General features: G+C 52.6%; 1 protein-coding gene across 2 annotated transcripts in view; it reads right to left on the bottom strand.

Annotated features, from left to right (window-relative positions):
• Positions 1-13156: 13156 nt before the first annotated feature.
• NOVA2 (NOVA alternative splicing regulator 2) overlaps positions 13157-16626 on the bottom strand; it is a 34484-nt gene continuing 31014 nt past the window's right edge. For both annotated transcript variants that reach the window (XM_021668527.2, XM_064381144.1), the window contains exon 4: positions 13157-14589. In XM_021668527.2, the coding sequence (XP_021524202.2) occupies positions 13507-14589 (1083 nt within the window). In that variant the 3' untranslated portion in view covers positions 13157-13506. The remainder of the gene's footprint in view (positions 14590-16626) is intronic.

Raw genomic sequence — 16626 nt, 5'->3', positions numbered from 1 at the left:
TCTGTCTCAAAAAAAAAGAACTTTTAAAAAGTGTGTATCTTCTTCTCAAAAGAAAAACGAAAAGAAAAGATACATGAAGCAAAACAGTTTGGTGTGTATGATAGGCAGAGAAGTTAGAGAGAAGGGGTGGGAATAGGAGTAAGGTGGGGTTGGAGTTGAGAGGCAAGGAGAGCAAGTGACGCTGAGCCTGGGTCCCCTCTGAGGTCAAGTCTTACTTGACCCTAGCTCTGCCAGGAAAGATGGGCAAAACCGAGCCCGTCACTGCTGGGTCAGGCTTGGCTGGAAGGGAACGGGTTGGGGTCCCACAACTTGGAAGCAGGTATGGGGAGAGGATCATTCAGTCGGGGTGTGTGCCTTCCTGTGCATAGTGTGCCTTTGTTACTTTTTGAGAATTATTATTATTTTTTGAGAGGGACTCTGTCGCCCAGGCTAGAATGTAGTAGCTCGATCTTCAGTTAATCAAATGTAACCGAAGTTGATTGCATAGAATCAGGATAAGTCTACACACTTGCATAGTCTCACTCTGTCACCTAGGCTGGAGTGCAGTGGCACAATCTCGGCTCCCTGCAACCACCGCCTCCCAGGCTCAAGCCATTCTCCCTTGTGGTCACACCAACTCTAGCCGGTAACTCACCAGTCTCATTTGGTTCATGTTGCCTACCTGCAGGTGCTAGATCTTTCCACCTGCAGGGAGAGCAGTTGAGAAATGGCAAAGCATGGGTCCTGCTCCTGGCTTGTCCATGGAACTAAGGGACACCCATATCTTCCCTCTCCCTCCTCTTCTTCCTTAGGGCTCTGAGCCTCTGGTTCAGCTGAGAATGGGGTGAAGTTCAAAGGAGAGATCCCTGATAACAGAGCTGGAACTAAGGATAAGGATAATGGTGAGGTGGGGGGCTGTGAGGATTGGCACTGGTCATACAAGCAGCGACCAAGAAAAAGGATAGAGAAGGCCACAGAGATGGAATAATTGAAATAAAACTGGAGCCTGGGGGCCAGGTGCGGTGGCTCACACCTGTAATCCCAGCACTTTGGGAGGCTGAGGCAGGTGGATCGCCTGAGCTCAGGAGTTCGAGACCAGCCTGGTCAACGTGGCAAAACCCCATCTCCACTAAAAATACAAAAATTAGCTGGGCATAGTGGTGCATGCATGTAGTCCCAGCTACTCGGGAGGCTGAGGTAGGATAATCGCTTAAACTAGGGAGGCGGAGGTTGCAGTGAGCCAAGATAGGCGCCATCTCACTCTAGCCTGGGTAACAGAGCGAGCCTCTGTCTCAAACAAAACAAAAATAAAAACAAAAACAAAACTTGGATAGTGAAAAAGATAAAAAAAAAAAACCCAAGGAGACAGAACACACACAAAAACAGGAAGTGAGATATACATGCACATAAAAACAGAGATGGACGGGGGGGGCGTGCAACCACAGGGAGAAAGTGTGGCCCCCTCAACATCTATTCCACTCTCCTAGGGCACCTTCCGGTGACCGCAGCGGCTGGATGGCTCAAAACTACATTTCCCGGAATGCCTTGTGGCTGCGCATATGGACGAAGGTTAAGTTCCACCAATCAGGTGCCTCCGCGGGAAGCTTGAATTTCTTACCGAAGTAAGCTGGGCGAGAGGCATCCCGAAGGCCAGTGCAGATGCCGGCGAGACGCTGCGGTGGAGGAGCCGGCTGCCGGCTTCCTGATCGCGCAGGGGAAGCGGCGGTTCCTGGTCGGAACTTTATGGGCGCTGGATTTGAGAATGGCTTCCAGGCTCAGCCTAGAGTCTAATTCTCCTGAGAGACTCTGTGTCCCTTAGTAAGTCCCTTTCTGCTTACACTGTCCTGAGTGAATTCCGCTCGCTGCCCCTGAGCCACAAAGGACACACAGACAGGGAGAAGTAGATGCAGACATGGGCAGAGACAGGGGAAGTGATTCAGGGAGACACACAGAGACCCCATCCCTCCGAAGAGAAAAGGAGAAAGACAATTCTGCAGAGGTGGGATGGAGATGCAGGGAAAAAAATCGGTGGGAGGAGGAAGACCTGGTTAGATAGACGCCCAGAGAAATACAGAAGGTAACAGGCAGAGAGGAGAGACAAGGGCAGGTGGGCCAGAAACAGGGACATGGAGATCTTACCAGAATGCTGGCGCGAAGGTGTTGCTTGAGAGGCCTCATTTTAAATTTGTATTTATTTATTTATTTTTGGGATGGAGTCTGGCTCTGTCGCCCAGGCTGGAGTGCGGTGGTACCATCTCCCCTCACTGCATCCTCCACCTCCCGGGTTCAGTGATTCTCCTGCCTCAGCCTCCCGAGTAGCTGGGATTACAGGCTCCTGCCACCACGCCAGACTAATTTTTGTATTATTAGTAGAGACGGGGTTTCACCATGTTGGCCAGACTGATCTTGAACCTCAAGTTGTCATCCTGTCTTGGCCTCCCAAAGTGCCAGGATTACAGGTGTGAGCCACAGCACCCAGCCTGAGAGGCCTCTTTAGAGACTAGACTTCTCAGAAGGCATGGCAGTTGAAGGCAGGTGAATGGAGGGGACTTTGGAGAGCTCTCTGACTTGCCAGACTCTCCGAGTTTGGTGGCAGATGGAGCATTCATCTGGCGGAACGTGTCTTTGTCCCAGTGCCTATTTCCAGCTCCGAACTTTGTCATCTCTGACTGCGGAGGGGGTAGTAGCCCTGAATGTGTTTCCCAATCTCCATCCTTGCCCCTCAGGCCTTGTCCCCCCAAAATCAGCCTCCACTTGATAGCTTGGTAGGAGTGAGAATAGTGACTCAATTGCTTTTTTGTCTGATGCAGATTCCAGGAGTAGTGGCTGACTGAGGAACTAAGAGGGTTTGGGGGTGGGGCTGGAGGGACAGAGGACTGCAAAAAGGAGAGACCAAGGGAAAAAGAGGGAAATGCAGGGATAGAAAGCAGGGAGAGTGTGAGGAAGAGAGAGCAGAGACTGAGGGCCACAGGTAGAGAAACTAGGGGTAGAGAGAGGGAGGGATCCAGGGGCTGAGACAGAGGGGACAGAGAGGAGACAGAGGTGGGGGACAGAGGGACAGAGAGGAGAGACAGGCACAGAACAAGGGGGGGCAGATGGACAGAAAGAGGGAGAATGAATAGAGGGGACAGAGAGATGGAGACAGAGGGACACGGGGGACAGAGGGAGGGAGGATGAAGAGAGGGGACAGAGAGGGAGACGGGGGACAGACGGATGAGGGGACAGATGGATAGAGAAAGGGGTGGACAGAGGGACAGAGGGGGGGACAGAAGGGCAGAGAGGGTCAAGTTATGGGCAGTAAGCTGGGCATGCCCCAGTGGGGATTCCAGATGGTGGGCACTCTGGCTACTTTAACCAGTTCTGGCTTTTTTGTTGCCCCTCCAATTTCTTTTTGTTCTCCTCCTCCTAAGGTTGCCAGGTAAAATACAGGATGCCCAGTTTCATTTGAATTTTAGATAAGCAACAACTCATACTGTAGCATACATATCGCCCAAATATTGCATGGGACATAGTTACACTTTTAAAAAGTTTTTTTGAGATGGAGTTTCACTCTGTCACCCAGGCTGGAGTGCAGTGGTGTGATCTCGGCTCATTGCAACCTCTGCTTCCCGGGTTCAAGCAATTCTCCTGCCTCAGCCTCCCAAGTAGTTGGGACTACAGGCACCAGCGACCACACCTGGCTAGTTTTTGTATTTTTAGTAGAGATGGGAGATTCGCCATGTTGGCGAGGCTGGTCTTGAACTCCTGACCTAAGGTGATCTGCCCTCCTCGGCCTCCCAAATTGCTGGGATTATAGGCATGAGCCACCGCACCCAACTTAAATTTTTTTTTTAATCTGAAATTCGGATGCCACTAGACATACAGTATTTTTATTTGCTAAATCTTGGCAACCTTATCTCCATCACTGTCCAGTTTCTGCCTCTTTTCCATTTTCTGTTTGTGCATGCCTGCCTCTCCCTCTCTTCTAGTTCATCTCCATCTTCTCTATTCTCCTTCCTCTGTTTTTTATTTTTATGTTATTTTTTGAGACAAAGTCTCACTCTGTCGCCAGACTGCAGCGCAACGGCTGGTTATCGGCTCGCTGCAATCTCTGCCTCTAGGGATCAAACGATCCTCCCACCTCAGCCTCCCGAGTAGCTGGGACTACAGACACGCACCACCACACCTGGCTAACATTTGTGTTTTCTGTAGAGATAAGGTTTCGCCATGTTGCCCAGGCCAGCCTCAAACTCCTGGGCTCACGAGATTCTCCCATCACTTTCTCTCAAAGTGCTGGGATTACAGGCAGCAGCCACCGCGCCCAGCTTCTCCTTCCTCTCTTAATGATCTGAGACCTCGGATGTGCAGCTACCCCTCCTGAGACACCTCCATCAGGTCCCTGGCTAGACCTTCTTCTCCCTCCTTCCCCCCTCCCAGCCCTCTTCCTAGGGCTGTCTCTCCGCTCCAGGCAACTACTCTGTCTTCTTTCTTCATCTCTCTTCTCACTGAGGTCCCCCACCTTTGCAATTCACTCTACACCCCACTCACCCCTGCCCAGGGGAAAAGGCTTGAGGGCTCTGAGGTAGCTAGGAATCTCTTATTACTCACCTTCAGCCTGACCTCATCTCCTTTCCTTTCCATTTCCTGGGCCAGAGAGGTCATGAGGGTTTTTCAAAGCCACACAGCAAAACAGAAACACCCACTCTCTCCCTCCAAATCCCTTCCAACTTCTCAGCTTCTTGGTGGAAAATTCCTCTACTCTTCCTGAAAATGGCTTGGCTTGGCAATGTTTCTGAATACCGGGCAATGCTAGAGGGTCACAGGCCAGGACCAGAGGTGCCTGTGGCTCCTGGGATGGTAGACTTTTGAGCACCTACTACGTGCTCAGAGTGAGGGATATGGCCTGTGGGCTGTAAATGGAAGAACAGTAATGTCTCCTGAGCATCACCATATCCCTAGGCCCAGAACACAGTAGGTGTTCAATAAATCTGTTGAATGAATGAATGAATGAATGGACATACCCCCAGGAGTTGAAGCCTCATCTCTATATCTGCCCTCCTTCTCTTCATCCCTATCCCTGTTACTTTATCCTAGCCTGAATCCCCCTTCTTCCATCCCCCTCTCTTGGGCTTGTTCTTCTCTGGAGTCACGTTATGATTTTTTCAGCTGGAGGGGTCTCTGGTAGCATTTTCTCCATGTCAGGTATTAAAGGGGTGATTCACATATAGAATCCTTCTGGAATAGTCCAGAAGGTAAGTGCAGCTTTCTAGGGTGTTTTCCAGATGTGGAGATTGAAAGCCAGGGAAAGGAAGCCAAGTGCCTTGGGTCACACCAGAATTCGAGCATCTGGCCTTACCCCACCCAGCCTCCTTGGCCTTGGTCTCTTGTTTGTCATTATCTGCCCAGCTGCATCTTTGACATCTCCAAAATATAAGGCAATTACTTATCTTTTTTTTTTCTTTTTTGAGACGGTGTCTTGCTCTGTTGCCCAGTCTGGAGTGCAGTGGTGCAATCACAGCTCACTGTAGCCTCAATCTCTCAGGCTCAAGTGATCCTCCTGCCTCAGCGTCCTGAGTAGCTGTGACTACAGGCGTAGACCACCATACTTGGCTAATTTTTAAATTTTTTGCAGAGACAGAGTCTCAAACTCCTGGGCTTAAGTGATTCTCCTGCCTCGGCTTCCCAAAGTGCTTGGATTACAGGTGTGAGCCACTGCACCTGGCCAGGCTACTAATTTTTTTTTTTTTTAAGATGGAGTCTTGCTCTGTTGCCCAGGCTGGAGTGCAACGGTGCGATCTTGGCTCACTGCAGCCTCTGTCTCCTGGGTTCCAGTGATTCTCCTGCCTCAGCCTCCTCAGTAGCTGGGATTACAGGCACACACCACCACTTCCGGCTAATTTTTGTATATTTAGTAGAGATATGTTTTCACCATGTTGGCCAAGCTGGTCTCGAGCTCCTGACCTCAACTGATCCACCTGCCTTGGCCTCCCAAAGTGCTGGGATTACAGGTGTGAGCCAACACACCTGGCCAGGCTAGTAATTTTAAATATTTGCCCAGGGGCTGCAAACTTCCAGAGCCTAGGCATGTGACATAAACGAGCAGTGCAGGTCGGGAAGAGGCTAAGCCTCTCTGCTCTGGGTGAGTGGCAGTGGCTGCCCCAGGCCAGCCCATTACGGGCAGGTAGGTAGCAATTGCAACCAACGCTGTCACATGGCATTTCTCAAGAGGGTCTTGAAACCCATGTTTTCAGAAGTCTCCCAATGTTTAAATGCTGGCAACAAATCCACACAAAACACTGTTCTGGTCAAATAAAATTATGGGTACCGCACCTGCCTGTTGGCTAATGGTCTGCAACCTCTGAATGAATTTTAGTCCCATGCACCAGGTTTTGTGCCGAGAAGAATTTCCAGATTCCAGTAGACTGTGTGCTCCAAAAAGCCAGAGATGCCTGGGTCTGTTTTGCTCATTGCTTTATCTCCAGCACCTAGAACAGTGCCTTATGCCTCATAGGTGTTCAGTAATCATTTTTTAAAAAGTGAATGGTGTATTGATCCAAGCATAAACCATGTGATGTAGAAATAACAATTTAAAAAAAAAATCCCCATTTTACAGATGGGGACATGAAGGCTCAGAGGAGCAAAGGACTCAGGGTAACACAGCAGCACTGGGCTCTAAACCCAGAACTCACCTGACTCGAAAACCTCAACCCTGGCCTATCCTGATTCTACCTGGCGTTGTGTATTTGCAGGGCTGTGTGTGAGGATGTGTGTCCAGGAGCCTGTCTGTGAGACCATGGCTCTTCGTATGTGTGTAGTGGTTCTCCTGATTGGACATAGAGGCCCTGGATTTTTTTTTTTTTTTTTTTTGAGACAGTCTCACTTTGTTGCCCAGGCTGGAGTGCAGTGGTACAATCCCGGCTCACTGCAACCTCTACCTCTCAGGTTCAAGCGATTCTTCTGCCTCAGCCTCCCAAGTAGCTGGGACTACAGGCACATGACACAACACCTGGCTAATTTTTTGTATTTTAGTAGAGATGGGGTTTCATCATGTTGGCCAGGCTGGTTTCGAACTCCTGAGCTCAGGTGATCTGCCTGCCTCAGCCTCCCAAAGTGCTGGGATTACAGGCGTGAGCCACCACGCCCGGCCCCTGGAAGCTAAACTTGAGCACCTGCTTCCCTCAACAATTGCTCCAGATGCTCACCCAGTCCAGAGAGAACAGTCCCCCCTCCCATCCTCCCCCATCTGGGACCATCCTCAGGGGTCCCCCCACCCTCTTCCCCTAAATGCCCAGAGCCCTGGGGGAAAGGGGGAAAGAATTTAGGATGAGGGTGGAGGTGCAGGGAGGGAGAGGGAAGGGGATGGGTTAAGAAGGAGTGTGTGATGTCAAGCAAAAAAGACAACATTAGACACAGATGCTGAGATGGCGTTTATCGCGGCAAAAAAAGGTGAAGTCGCCGAGGGGGAAGGGGTGGGGAAAGGGGGTGTGGTGGGGGCTGGGGTGGGGGCCATGGAAGCTAATACATGGTGCACTAGGTCACACAACGGACACTGGGGGTGGGTGAGTGGGTGGGGTGGGCGTGGCCCAGGCATGGCAATGGGGGGATGGGGAGGAGACGGCAGCGGGCCCCAGCCAGGAGCTTCTGGAGGTGGTGGGGAGGAGGCGGGCGGCGTCTCTGGTCGCAGAGGATGGAAGGAATCAGTTAGAGGGGGCTGAATGGAGGCACTGGAGGCATGGCCACACTCCACGAAATGGAATGAGGGAGTGGGACAGCAGGCAGGGCGCCAGCCTGGGACCTGGGCCTTTTCATCTAAGGACTGGGGAGAACCAAGGACCCTTAGAGGTCCTCCAGTCCTCCCCATGTTCTGAGAAAGAGAACAAATCTGGAGAGCAGCCTAGCTTAAGGTCCTAAGAAGGATTTAGCAATCGGTTCTCCCAAGACGGCCCTACAGCCTTCCCCGCCCCCGACTTCTCCTTCTCCTACCCTGTTTCCAACAGAGAAAGGGGGAAGAGAGGTCCTAGCTCCTCTGACTCCACCATGATCTCATTGAGGCTCCTCAGGGAAATTGGAGGATGAATCCGTTTCACAGAAGGGGAAAACGGAGGCATCCTGTCAGACTACACATTTCCACACCTCTCCCACCTCCTGCCAGGGAATCTATGCATCCCATCCCTCTAGAGTAATACTGATAGCTTGAAATCCTTAGCGATGGGGACAGGTGAGAGGATACACCTTGAGATTCTCCCAAATCGACCCGGGATGTGGGCCATGCCTCCAGTGGCCTGAGATGCCAACGTAAATAAAAAAAAATGACTCCCCACGTCCCCTGGCTCAAACCCAGTACAAAAGTGACTATTTACAATGAAGGCGTGGGGAGCATGTGGGGGGCACAGGAAGGAGGGGGTCAGAGTGAGCGCTCCATTTGAGGGAGGCCACGCCCCTGGACCCGCCTTTTAAAGGGACAAAGCCAAACAGCATAGATACTTATAGGGATCTCGAGCCCCAGGGTGGGGCGGACCCTAAGGGTGAGGGATGGGAGTGGGGCATGGGATGGGGTGCAGGTGGGGAGGCATGGGCGGTGGGAGGAGATGGAGGAAAGGCAGCAACTGCCCCTAGCCTCCCCCCTCCCCCCTGCCGGACACACAGTTTTCCGTGGGATGAACACAGAAAGGGTTAATCAAAAAGAGTTCGATGAGCGAGTCTGACGGTCGAGTGGGGCGGGCTGGAGCAATGAGGCCGCAGGTCCCGGTGGCCGGTGGTGATGGAGTCACTTAGAAGATGAGAGGTTGGTGGTTTTGGGGGGAGAGGTGGGATAGGGAAAGGGGTGGGCGAATGGGGGTTAGGCAGTCCCCCCAAGTTATCTCTGGGAGACAAAAGTGTCCTGGACTGGTTGAGAAGGGATTAAAACCCAGCAGCCTTCACCACCATAACCCGACAGATTCTTTTCCCATTTCCCTCCCTGCCACCCAGCAATCTCCAATGTGACTTGCAGGGGACACTAAGACCGACCACACACACCAGCAGCGGCGCCAGGAGAGAAGCCCCTCCAACCACGGCGTGGAGACAGCTGACCGCAGTGCAAAGGGATCACGATAGCAAGGCTGGGTGTTGTCACCCCAGTAGACCAGTGCCCCTGGCCCGCCTGTGCCCCAACTTGGGTATCGCGATCCCATTCCCCTCATCGTGACATCCAGTTCAGGCTTTCACGACAGCCAGCCCGGGTTCCAGACGAAGGGGGCAGGTGCCAGGCAAAGGCCTGCCTGGCTGTCCTGACAGAGTGCACTCAGTCAGCAGCCTGGACGCCCCAGCTGCCATCCTCATCGCCACTCTTGTTGATACTTTTGCCACTGCACAGTTTATCACAGCCTCTAATCCTGGTCTTAAAACAGCAATCATCCACTCAGGGGGACTCCTCTCATTTTCCAGACAATTGGCCACCAAACAAAACAAAGTAAGAAGGAGGATGTGGGAAAGGAGGAACAAGGAGGAGAAACAGAACGAGGGGATACTGAGGGGTTTGGTGGTCCAGAGGGGAGAGGGAATACCACTAGGAGGTAAGCAGTACCCTGCTGTTCCAAGTAGAGGTCCCCAGCCATCTATAAGTGGGCTTGTATCAAGATCCACTTGGGATACCCATAATTCCCACCTACAAGTCCAGGGCAGGTGTTAGGGCAGATAAAGATGGCAAAAATCATTGCCTTCTGATCACCACCCCTACTAATTATTGCAGTGAAGCCTCCTTGCCCATGTAGGGTAGGGATGGCTGGGACAGAGCAAAAGAAGGTGGCCAGGCAGGTTGGCTCAGAGCCCCCTGAGATGGGGGATAAAGGAAGTTAATTTGGCACATTGAACCCCCTCTTCTCATAGGTGCTTTGAGGTGTTTCTCTTGAATCCAGTTGGCACCGCCCCCTGGGCTGGCAGAGGAGGAGTTGAGCTTGCCTCCTCCCCCCCCAGTTTCCATAGATTTGTCAGGAAGTTGGCAAGTGGGATTCTCCTTGGCTGGTGGAATTCGGGGGATCCAAAAGGATAAGGGTAAGCTGAAAAGGAGAGCTTTTTTCTCTTTTTTTTTTTCTTACAAAGATTCTAAGAAAAACTCAGGGTCGGAGGGCTGTGGAAGGGGGACCCAATTTAGCTCCATGTCCACACTTTTTCGGTGCCTCTTAGGGACCTCCTCAAAGAGAAATGGTCCCATTTCCTCCCCTGTATCCAAGGTCCTCTCCCCCCAGAGCGGCTCAGTTCCAAGGAATTTTGGCACTTTTTTTTTTTTAAATGGGGAAACTGGGGAGAGAGAGTTGAGACAGTTGAGGAGAGGAGGAAGACAGACAGAGACAAAGATAGAGACAGGACAGAAAACAATGGGAACCATATAGAGAAAAAAGATTTTCAGAAAGTCATAGGGAGCCAGACAAAGTGAGGAAAACACCTGGGGAAGGTATGGGAAGCTAAAGGGCAAATGAGAAGGAATCGGGAGACAATTCAATGCAGCCAACACTTACTAAGCACCTACTGGGTGCTGAAGAGCAGGGTGCAAGGAGGCCACTCAGGGACTCTGAAATCTGATTGGCTAATAGGGAGAGAGGAAAAAAAGAAGAGGTGATGGGTTTTTCAATGATTCCCATCCCTGGCTCCACATCTGTGTCCCCCTGAACAAACTGCAGCACAAAAGATTGAGGTCAGATTGCAGAAGGGACTTTCAAGGGATGGCAAAGATGGTGGAGTGAAGGTAAAATAGGGAAAGGTGTGTGGCTCTCCACTCACCAACATGGTGAGCGAACTAGCTCACTGAGCTAGCAAACTATACCTTTCAGATAGCCCTGGCTGGCTGGGTAGGGGGTCCCCAAGAAATATGAACAGGGAGGGGTTGTTACACAGACACCCCAAGCAAACACTTTTCAGGAGGCCCAGCCTCCAGATACATGTCTGTGTGAGAGGAGTCCTGGACCCGGCTGATTGGGACCCAGACTCCAGCGAATGGGTTTGTAGAAAGCGGCTGCCAAGCAGAGGATGCAAATGATATGCAAATGAGCTCATTCAGATCCCACCTCCCCACTCCCAGACCTTACTTCACCTCTCCCTGGCTCCTTTCCCTCCTCATAGGGGCCTGGGGGGCCACAGGGGGATACTCTAGCTAGATGCTGTAATATTCGCGTGCGGGTAGAGATACTGTGAAATACTGTAAGGTCTTTTCAGAGGTGGAGGGGAGCAATGGCCCATGGAGCCACCCCCACCTCTAACCCCAAGAGCCCCCAATGGTAGTAGAAGATATGTACAAAGTTACATCAGGAATTGTTTTGGCACTCAGATCTCCATCTGGGTTCAGTCTGGAGATTAGGGGTGGGGCGACAATGATGGGAAGTGGGGGACAGGGAAGGAGGAAGTGGGGCCTGCCCCCCACCCTAGAGATGACAGGGCATGGAAAAAGTCACCCCAGTGCCCAAGCTCCAGCCCCCATCAGGTGGAAGGGCCGGGGTGGGAAATTCAGTGCAAGGTACCTTGAAGGCTATTGCTTTCTAGGGATTTTCACATTTTGATTTAGGGGTGGCTCTCTAGCAAGGGGGAGGGATCTCCTAGGCTTTAGGGGCAGGAATTGTCTCTGTGGCTTTTCTTCCCTCCTTTCTTAGGAGAGAGACGAGGAGGCTGGATTTCCCCCAAAGCCATGGAGAAGAGAAGGGTCTGGAAGACCTAGGAGGGGGACAAATGGGGGAGAGGGTGGGCATGGGGTGCCCCTCCCCCAGAGATGCTGATGATGGAACCAGGGCACTGGATGCCCTGCTTTGGGTTGGAGAAAGTGGAGGTGGTCTCCAAGGGGGAGGGGGAGATGGGTGGGGTAGAGGGAGGTCTCAGCTATCCTAGTCTATAGGGTTGTCAGGCCCTGAAATCTCAGTCTGCCAATAGGTCCTTAGAGCTGACCACAGCCACAGCACTCAGGGAGTCACTCTCAAACGAACTCTCAAGGCCACCTGGCTTGTCAGCCTCCATCAGAACATTCTAGTTCTCCAGAGCCCCTGGTGAGCACACCAAAACATTCTGATCCATCAGACATCACCAAAGTATGCCAGCTTGCTGGAAGCTACCAAACCAATCTAATGTATCAGACCACACGAAGCATTCCGGCCCAAGGGACCCTACCACGGCTCACTGAACTCTATACCGGGCCACACTGGCCTGACAGAGCCACCACCACACATTTGGCTCACCCAATTCAATGAAACAAAGCCACGCAGACACAGGCATGCACACAAAAGGCGGGGGTGGGAAGGGGGCGCTTTAACAGTAGTTTGCACTAGGTCCATCTCCCATCCCTTCCTCCAGGGTGAGTTCACAGACTTGGCATGTTTGAATGGAGATGACCCTGACAATATTGGGTTTTTTCCCTTAGAGTCCTCCAGATTGGATCCAAGTCCCATGCTTTATTCTCTTCCAAGGAAGACCCCCTAGGCCAATACCCACCAAAGAGGGGCGTGGAGGGAGAAGGCAGGTCAGAGACCGGTCACTGTCCAATACAGGAAGTACATGCTTCAGCCTAATGACATCACAGGAAGTGACCTCTAGACACCACCCAAAGTACATCTTCCCGTGATATCACCGAAGTGACCTTCAAGGAAGAGCTAGCTCATTGAGACATCACAGGAAGTAGCTGCCCTCTTATGTTCACAGGAAGTAACCTCTGAGGAACTGCTTCCTGTGACATCATAAGGAGCACCCAGAAGCACCCCAGAAAGTACTCAGTGACATCACAATAGAGACCCTCATTGCCATTACTCTAGGAAAAGCCATCAGAGATGCCACAACAAGTTCATCCAGCCTCTCACGAGTCTTGCCCACAGGACAGGCCCAATCCCAAAGCTGGCATCCTTCCCAGCAGCACCATCCCTGCCCCCCATACAACCTGACAACAAAAGAGTGAACATTCCCACCTAGGAGGGACAACTCCAGTGGGAGGAGAGTAGCTGAGAAGATCTGGGAACTCTGGGGTCCCTGCTCCAGATGCCCCATTTCAGCTCAGACGCCTCTGCTACCTCTACTCCCATGGCTTCCCTCGGATCTAGAACTGAAAGCAGAGAGGTGGGGTGTTGTGTTTTGGGGAGGCCCCTCATTCTGGGTGACCCAGAGGCTCCCTCCCCTCCTCCCATGTGGAAACAAAAACTTATAAGGGGGGAAAAATCCTTATCAAAAAAAGAAAAAAAAAGGAGGGAAAGAAAGAGAAAATAACGCTTTGTTTTCTATTAAAATCAACAAAATGCAATATATACAGATATCACACAGACCTGGGCCCTGGGACGGGAAGGGTCAGGCCCAGCCAAGCACAGGGAGGGAGGAAGGAGGGGTCAGTTCCGGGCTGGGGAGGGGGCTTCTGAGCCCCTCTCCCAACCGTCACTCAATCCTGCCTATGACTACCAGAAGGGGAGGGTGCAGTCGGGCCTACCCCAGCCCCATCCCAAGAGGAGCAGGACTACACCAAGCTGAGGTCAGGAGTTGGGGAGAAGGAGGAGAGGGAGGAGGAGGAGGTGGGAGGAGGGAGAAGGGTGGGAGCACACACCACAGGCCTCATCCCACTTTCTGGGGGTTTGAGGCCCTCACTCCCTGCTCGTAGGTGACCCGCTGACTGATGAGGTATTGAGCGGCTTGCGTGGCCGCGGGGCTGCCCGTGATGGTGACCCGCCGGTTCCGCGTGCCTGGCAGGAACTCGCCCTTCTTGGAGATCTGGATGCGGGCGCCCGTCAGCTCCTGGTACTCCACCAACGTCTTGCCCCCCTTCCCCAGGATGGCTCCCACCAGGTTCTCAGGCACCGCAATCTCCACTAGCTCCTTGGCACTCTCAGCCGCCAGCTTCTCCGCCGTCAGGAAGCCCCCGGCCGCCCCGGCCGCGGCTGCAGCGGCCACCAGCGGGCCGCCCCCTCCGCCCGCCCCGCCGCCCGCCCCGGCCCCGAGGTAGCCATTGGCGGCCGCGGCCAACGCAAAGGATCCCAGGGCTCCGGGAGGTGGGGGCGGCGGCGGGGCGGCTCCTCCGGCCGGCCCGGCCCCGGCCTCGCCCGCGTAGGATGCCAGGAGGTTGGCGGCGGCGGCGGCCGCAGGGTTGGCCCCAGCCGCCACGGCGGCCAGGACGCCGGAGGCCGCGGCAGAGTTGAGGCCCAGGCCCAGGGAGTTGGTGTTGTAGCCGTAACTGGCCAGCGTGTTAAGCGCCGTGCTGATGGCCAGCAGGTCGGTGCCCGAGAAGGCGGGCAGCGCGGCGGGAAAGGCCCCCACGCCCGCCAGCCCGGCGGGGCCCAGCAGGCCGGAGGCGGCGGCGGCCGAGGCTGCGGCCGCGGCGGGCAGCACATCCGCGGGGCTGGCGTACGGAGAGCCGGTGGGGTTGGAGTTGGCCACCGGGCCAGCCACGTTGGCGTAGCTGATGTTGAGGCAGCTGCTGCTCTGGGGGTCTTCTTGTACCTTCTGCACGATGGCGCTCACGGCCTTGTGCACCTGCTCGGGCTCGCCGCTGACTGTCACCACGCGCTCCTGCAGGTTGATGCCCTCTGGCTTCTGGGACAACTGCACCCATGCCCCTGACTGTTCCATCACGGCTTTCACCGTGGCGCCCCCCTTGCCGATGATCAAGCCCGCTGTGCTGTTGGGGACGATCAGCTTGGCCTGCGTGGGGAGCAAAAAGGAGGGTCTTTAATTTTATTTTTTTAAAAATTAAATTAGGCCGGGCACGGTGGCTCTCGCCTGTAATCCCAGCACTTTGGGAGGCTGAGGCGGGGAGATTACTTGAGGTCAGGAGTTTCAGACTAGAAGGCCAACATGGTGAAACTCCGTCTCTACTAAACATCCAAAAATTAGCCGCCCGGTGTGTTGGCACATGCCTGTAATCCCAGCTACTCAGGAGGCTGAGGCAGGAGAATCACTTGAACCCAGGAAGCAGAGGATCCAGTGAGCTGAGAACACACCATTGTACTCCAGCCTGGGTGACAGAGGGAGACTCTGTCTCAAAATAAAATAAAATAAAATAAAATAAAATAAAATAAAATAAAATAAAATAAATAAATATATTTTAAGTAGAAACAGGGCCTGGCTATGTTGCCTAGTCTGGTCTTGAACTCCTGGCCTCAAGTGATCCTCCTGCCTTAGTCTCCTAAAGCGTTGGGATTACAGATCTGAGCCACCAAGTTGGTGAAGGGAGGGTCTTTACGGTGGCTAGAGACTGAGAGGTCATTCCCCATCCCTCCTCTCCAGCATCCAAAATCAGGCTCAGCATGGTCCTTTGATAGGCACCAGTATGGTCCAACTGGTTGTTTAAAATATTAAAATATTTCGGGTCAGATGCTATGGCTCATGCCTATAATCCCAGCAGTTTGACAGGCTGAGATGGGAGGATTGCTTGAGCCTAGCAGTTTGAGACCAGGCTGGGCAACACAGCGAGATCTTGCCTCTAACATTAAGTGTTTTTTTTTTTTTTTTTTTTTTTTTTTTTGAGACGGAGTTTCGCTCTTGATACCCAGGCTGGAGTGCAATGGCGCAATCTCGGCTCACCGCAACCTCCGCCTCCTGGGTTCAGGCAATTCTCCTACCTCAGCCTCCTGAGTAGCTGGGATTACAGGCACGCGCCACCGTGCCCAGCTAATTTTTTGTATTAGTAGAGACGGGGTTTCACCATGTCGACCAGGATGGTCTCGATCTCTTGACCTCGTGATCCACCCGCCTCGGCCTCCCAAAGTGCTGGGATTACAGGCTTGAGCCACCGCGCCCGGCCAACATTAAGTGTTTTAAAAAATTTGACATATATCCACAATGGTTGGTAAATGAATAGCCAGTATTCGAGGTCCCCTCAGTAGCCCCTCAACCATCCTGTCCCGTGTACCTGGGACTCTTAATACCTCCCCTATGTCCAGCATCTAAAGGCCTAATGGCCGATCCAGTGGGGCCCCCCAGGATCCCACTCCAAGCTTGCACTGTGGCCCACCCATGCCTTCTAGTATTAAGTACTCTGACTTCCAGCCCTGGAAAAGCCTTTGTTAAATCTCACTAATTTATAGATGAGCCTCTTGAGGCCTCAGCGGTGAAAGGACTTGCCTTAAGCTTCCCCAGTTAGTGATGGAGCTAAAATCTAGGCTCTTGGGTTCCAGATCCCTTGTGCTCCCCTAGACATGGTCTTCTCATTTAACTCTGTTGTTATGGGCTGAAATTGTGTCCCCTCCAAGTTCATATGTGGAAGCCCTAACTCTCAGTACTTTAGAACGTGACTATATTTGGAGATGGGGTTTTTAAAAAGGTAATTAAGGTAAAATGGGGTCATTAGGGTAGGCCCTAATTTACTGACAGGTGTCCATATAAGCAGAGGAGATTAGGACACAGAGGCACACAGAGAGAAGACTATGTGAAAACACAGGGAGAAGAAGGCCAAGGGAAGAAGCCTCAGAAGAAACCAACCATTTAGAAACCAAGGAGCGAGGCCTCAGAAGAAACCAACCCTGCTAACACCTTGGTCTTGGACTTCTGGCCTCCAGAATCATGAGATTATAAATATGTGTTGTTTAGACCACCCAGTCTCTGGCGCTTTGTTACGGCAGCCCTAGCAAACTAATCTAGTTGTCTAGATCTAATCTGTAGAATGAAATTTACTAATCTGTGAAATGAAGATAACACAAGGCTTGTGTCTGAGAAGGCAGACATACGTGGACGTCTTGG

The sequence above is a fragment of the Aotus nancymaae genome, unplaced genomic scaffold (assembly GCF_030222135.1).
Source record: "Aotus nancymaae isolate 86718 unplaced genomic scaffold, 86718_ANA_hifiasm-v0.15.2.pri h1tg000028l, whole genome shotgun sequence".
Taxonomy (NCBI): domain Eukaryota; kingdom Metazoa; phylum Chordata; class Mammalia; order Primates; family Aotidae; genus Aotus; species Aotus nancymaae.
Note: the sequence above shows the minus strand (reverse complement) of the source record. Positions and strands in the feature narration are given on the sequence as shown.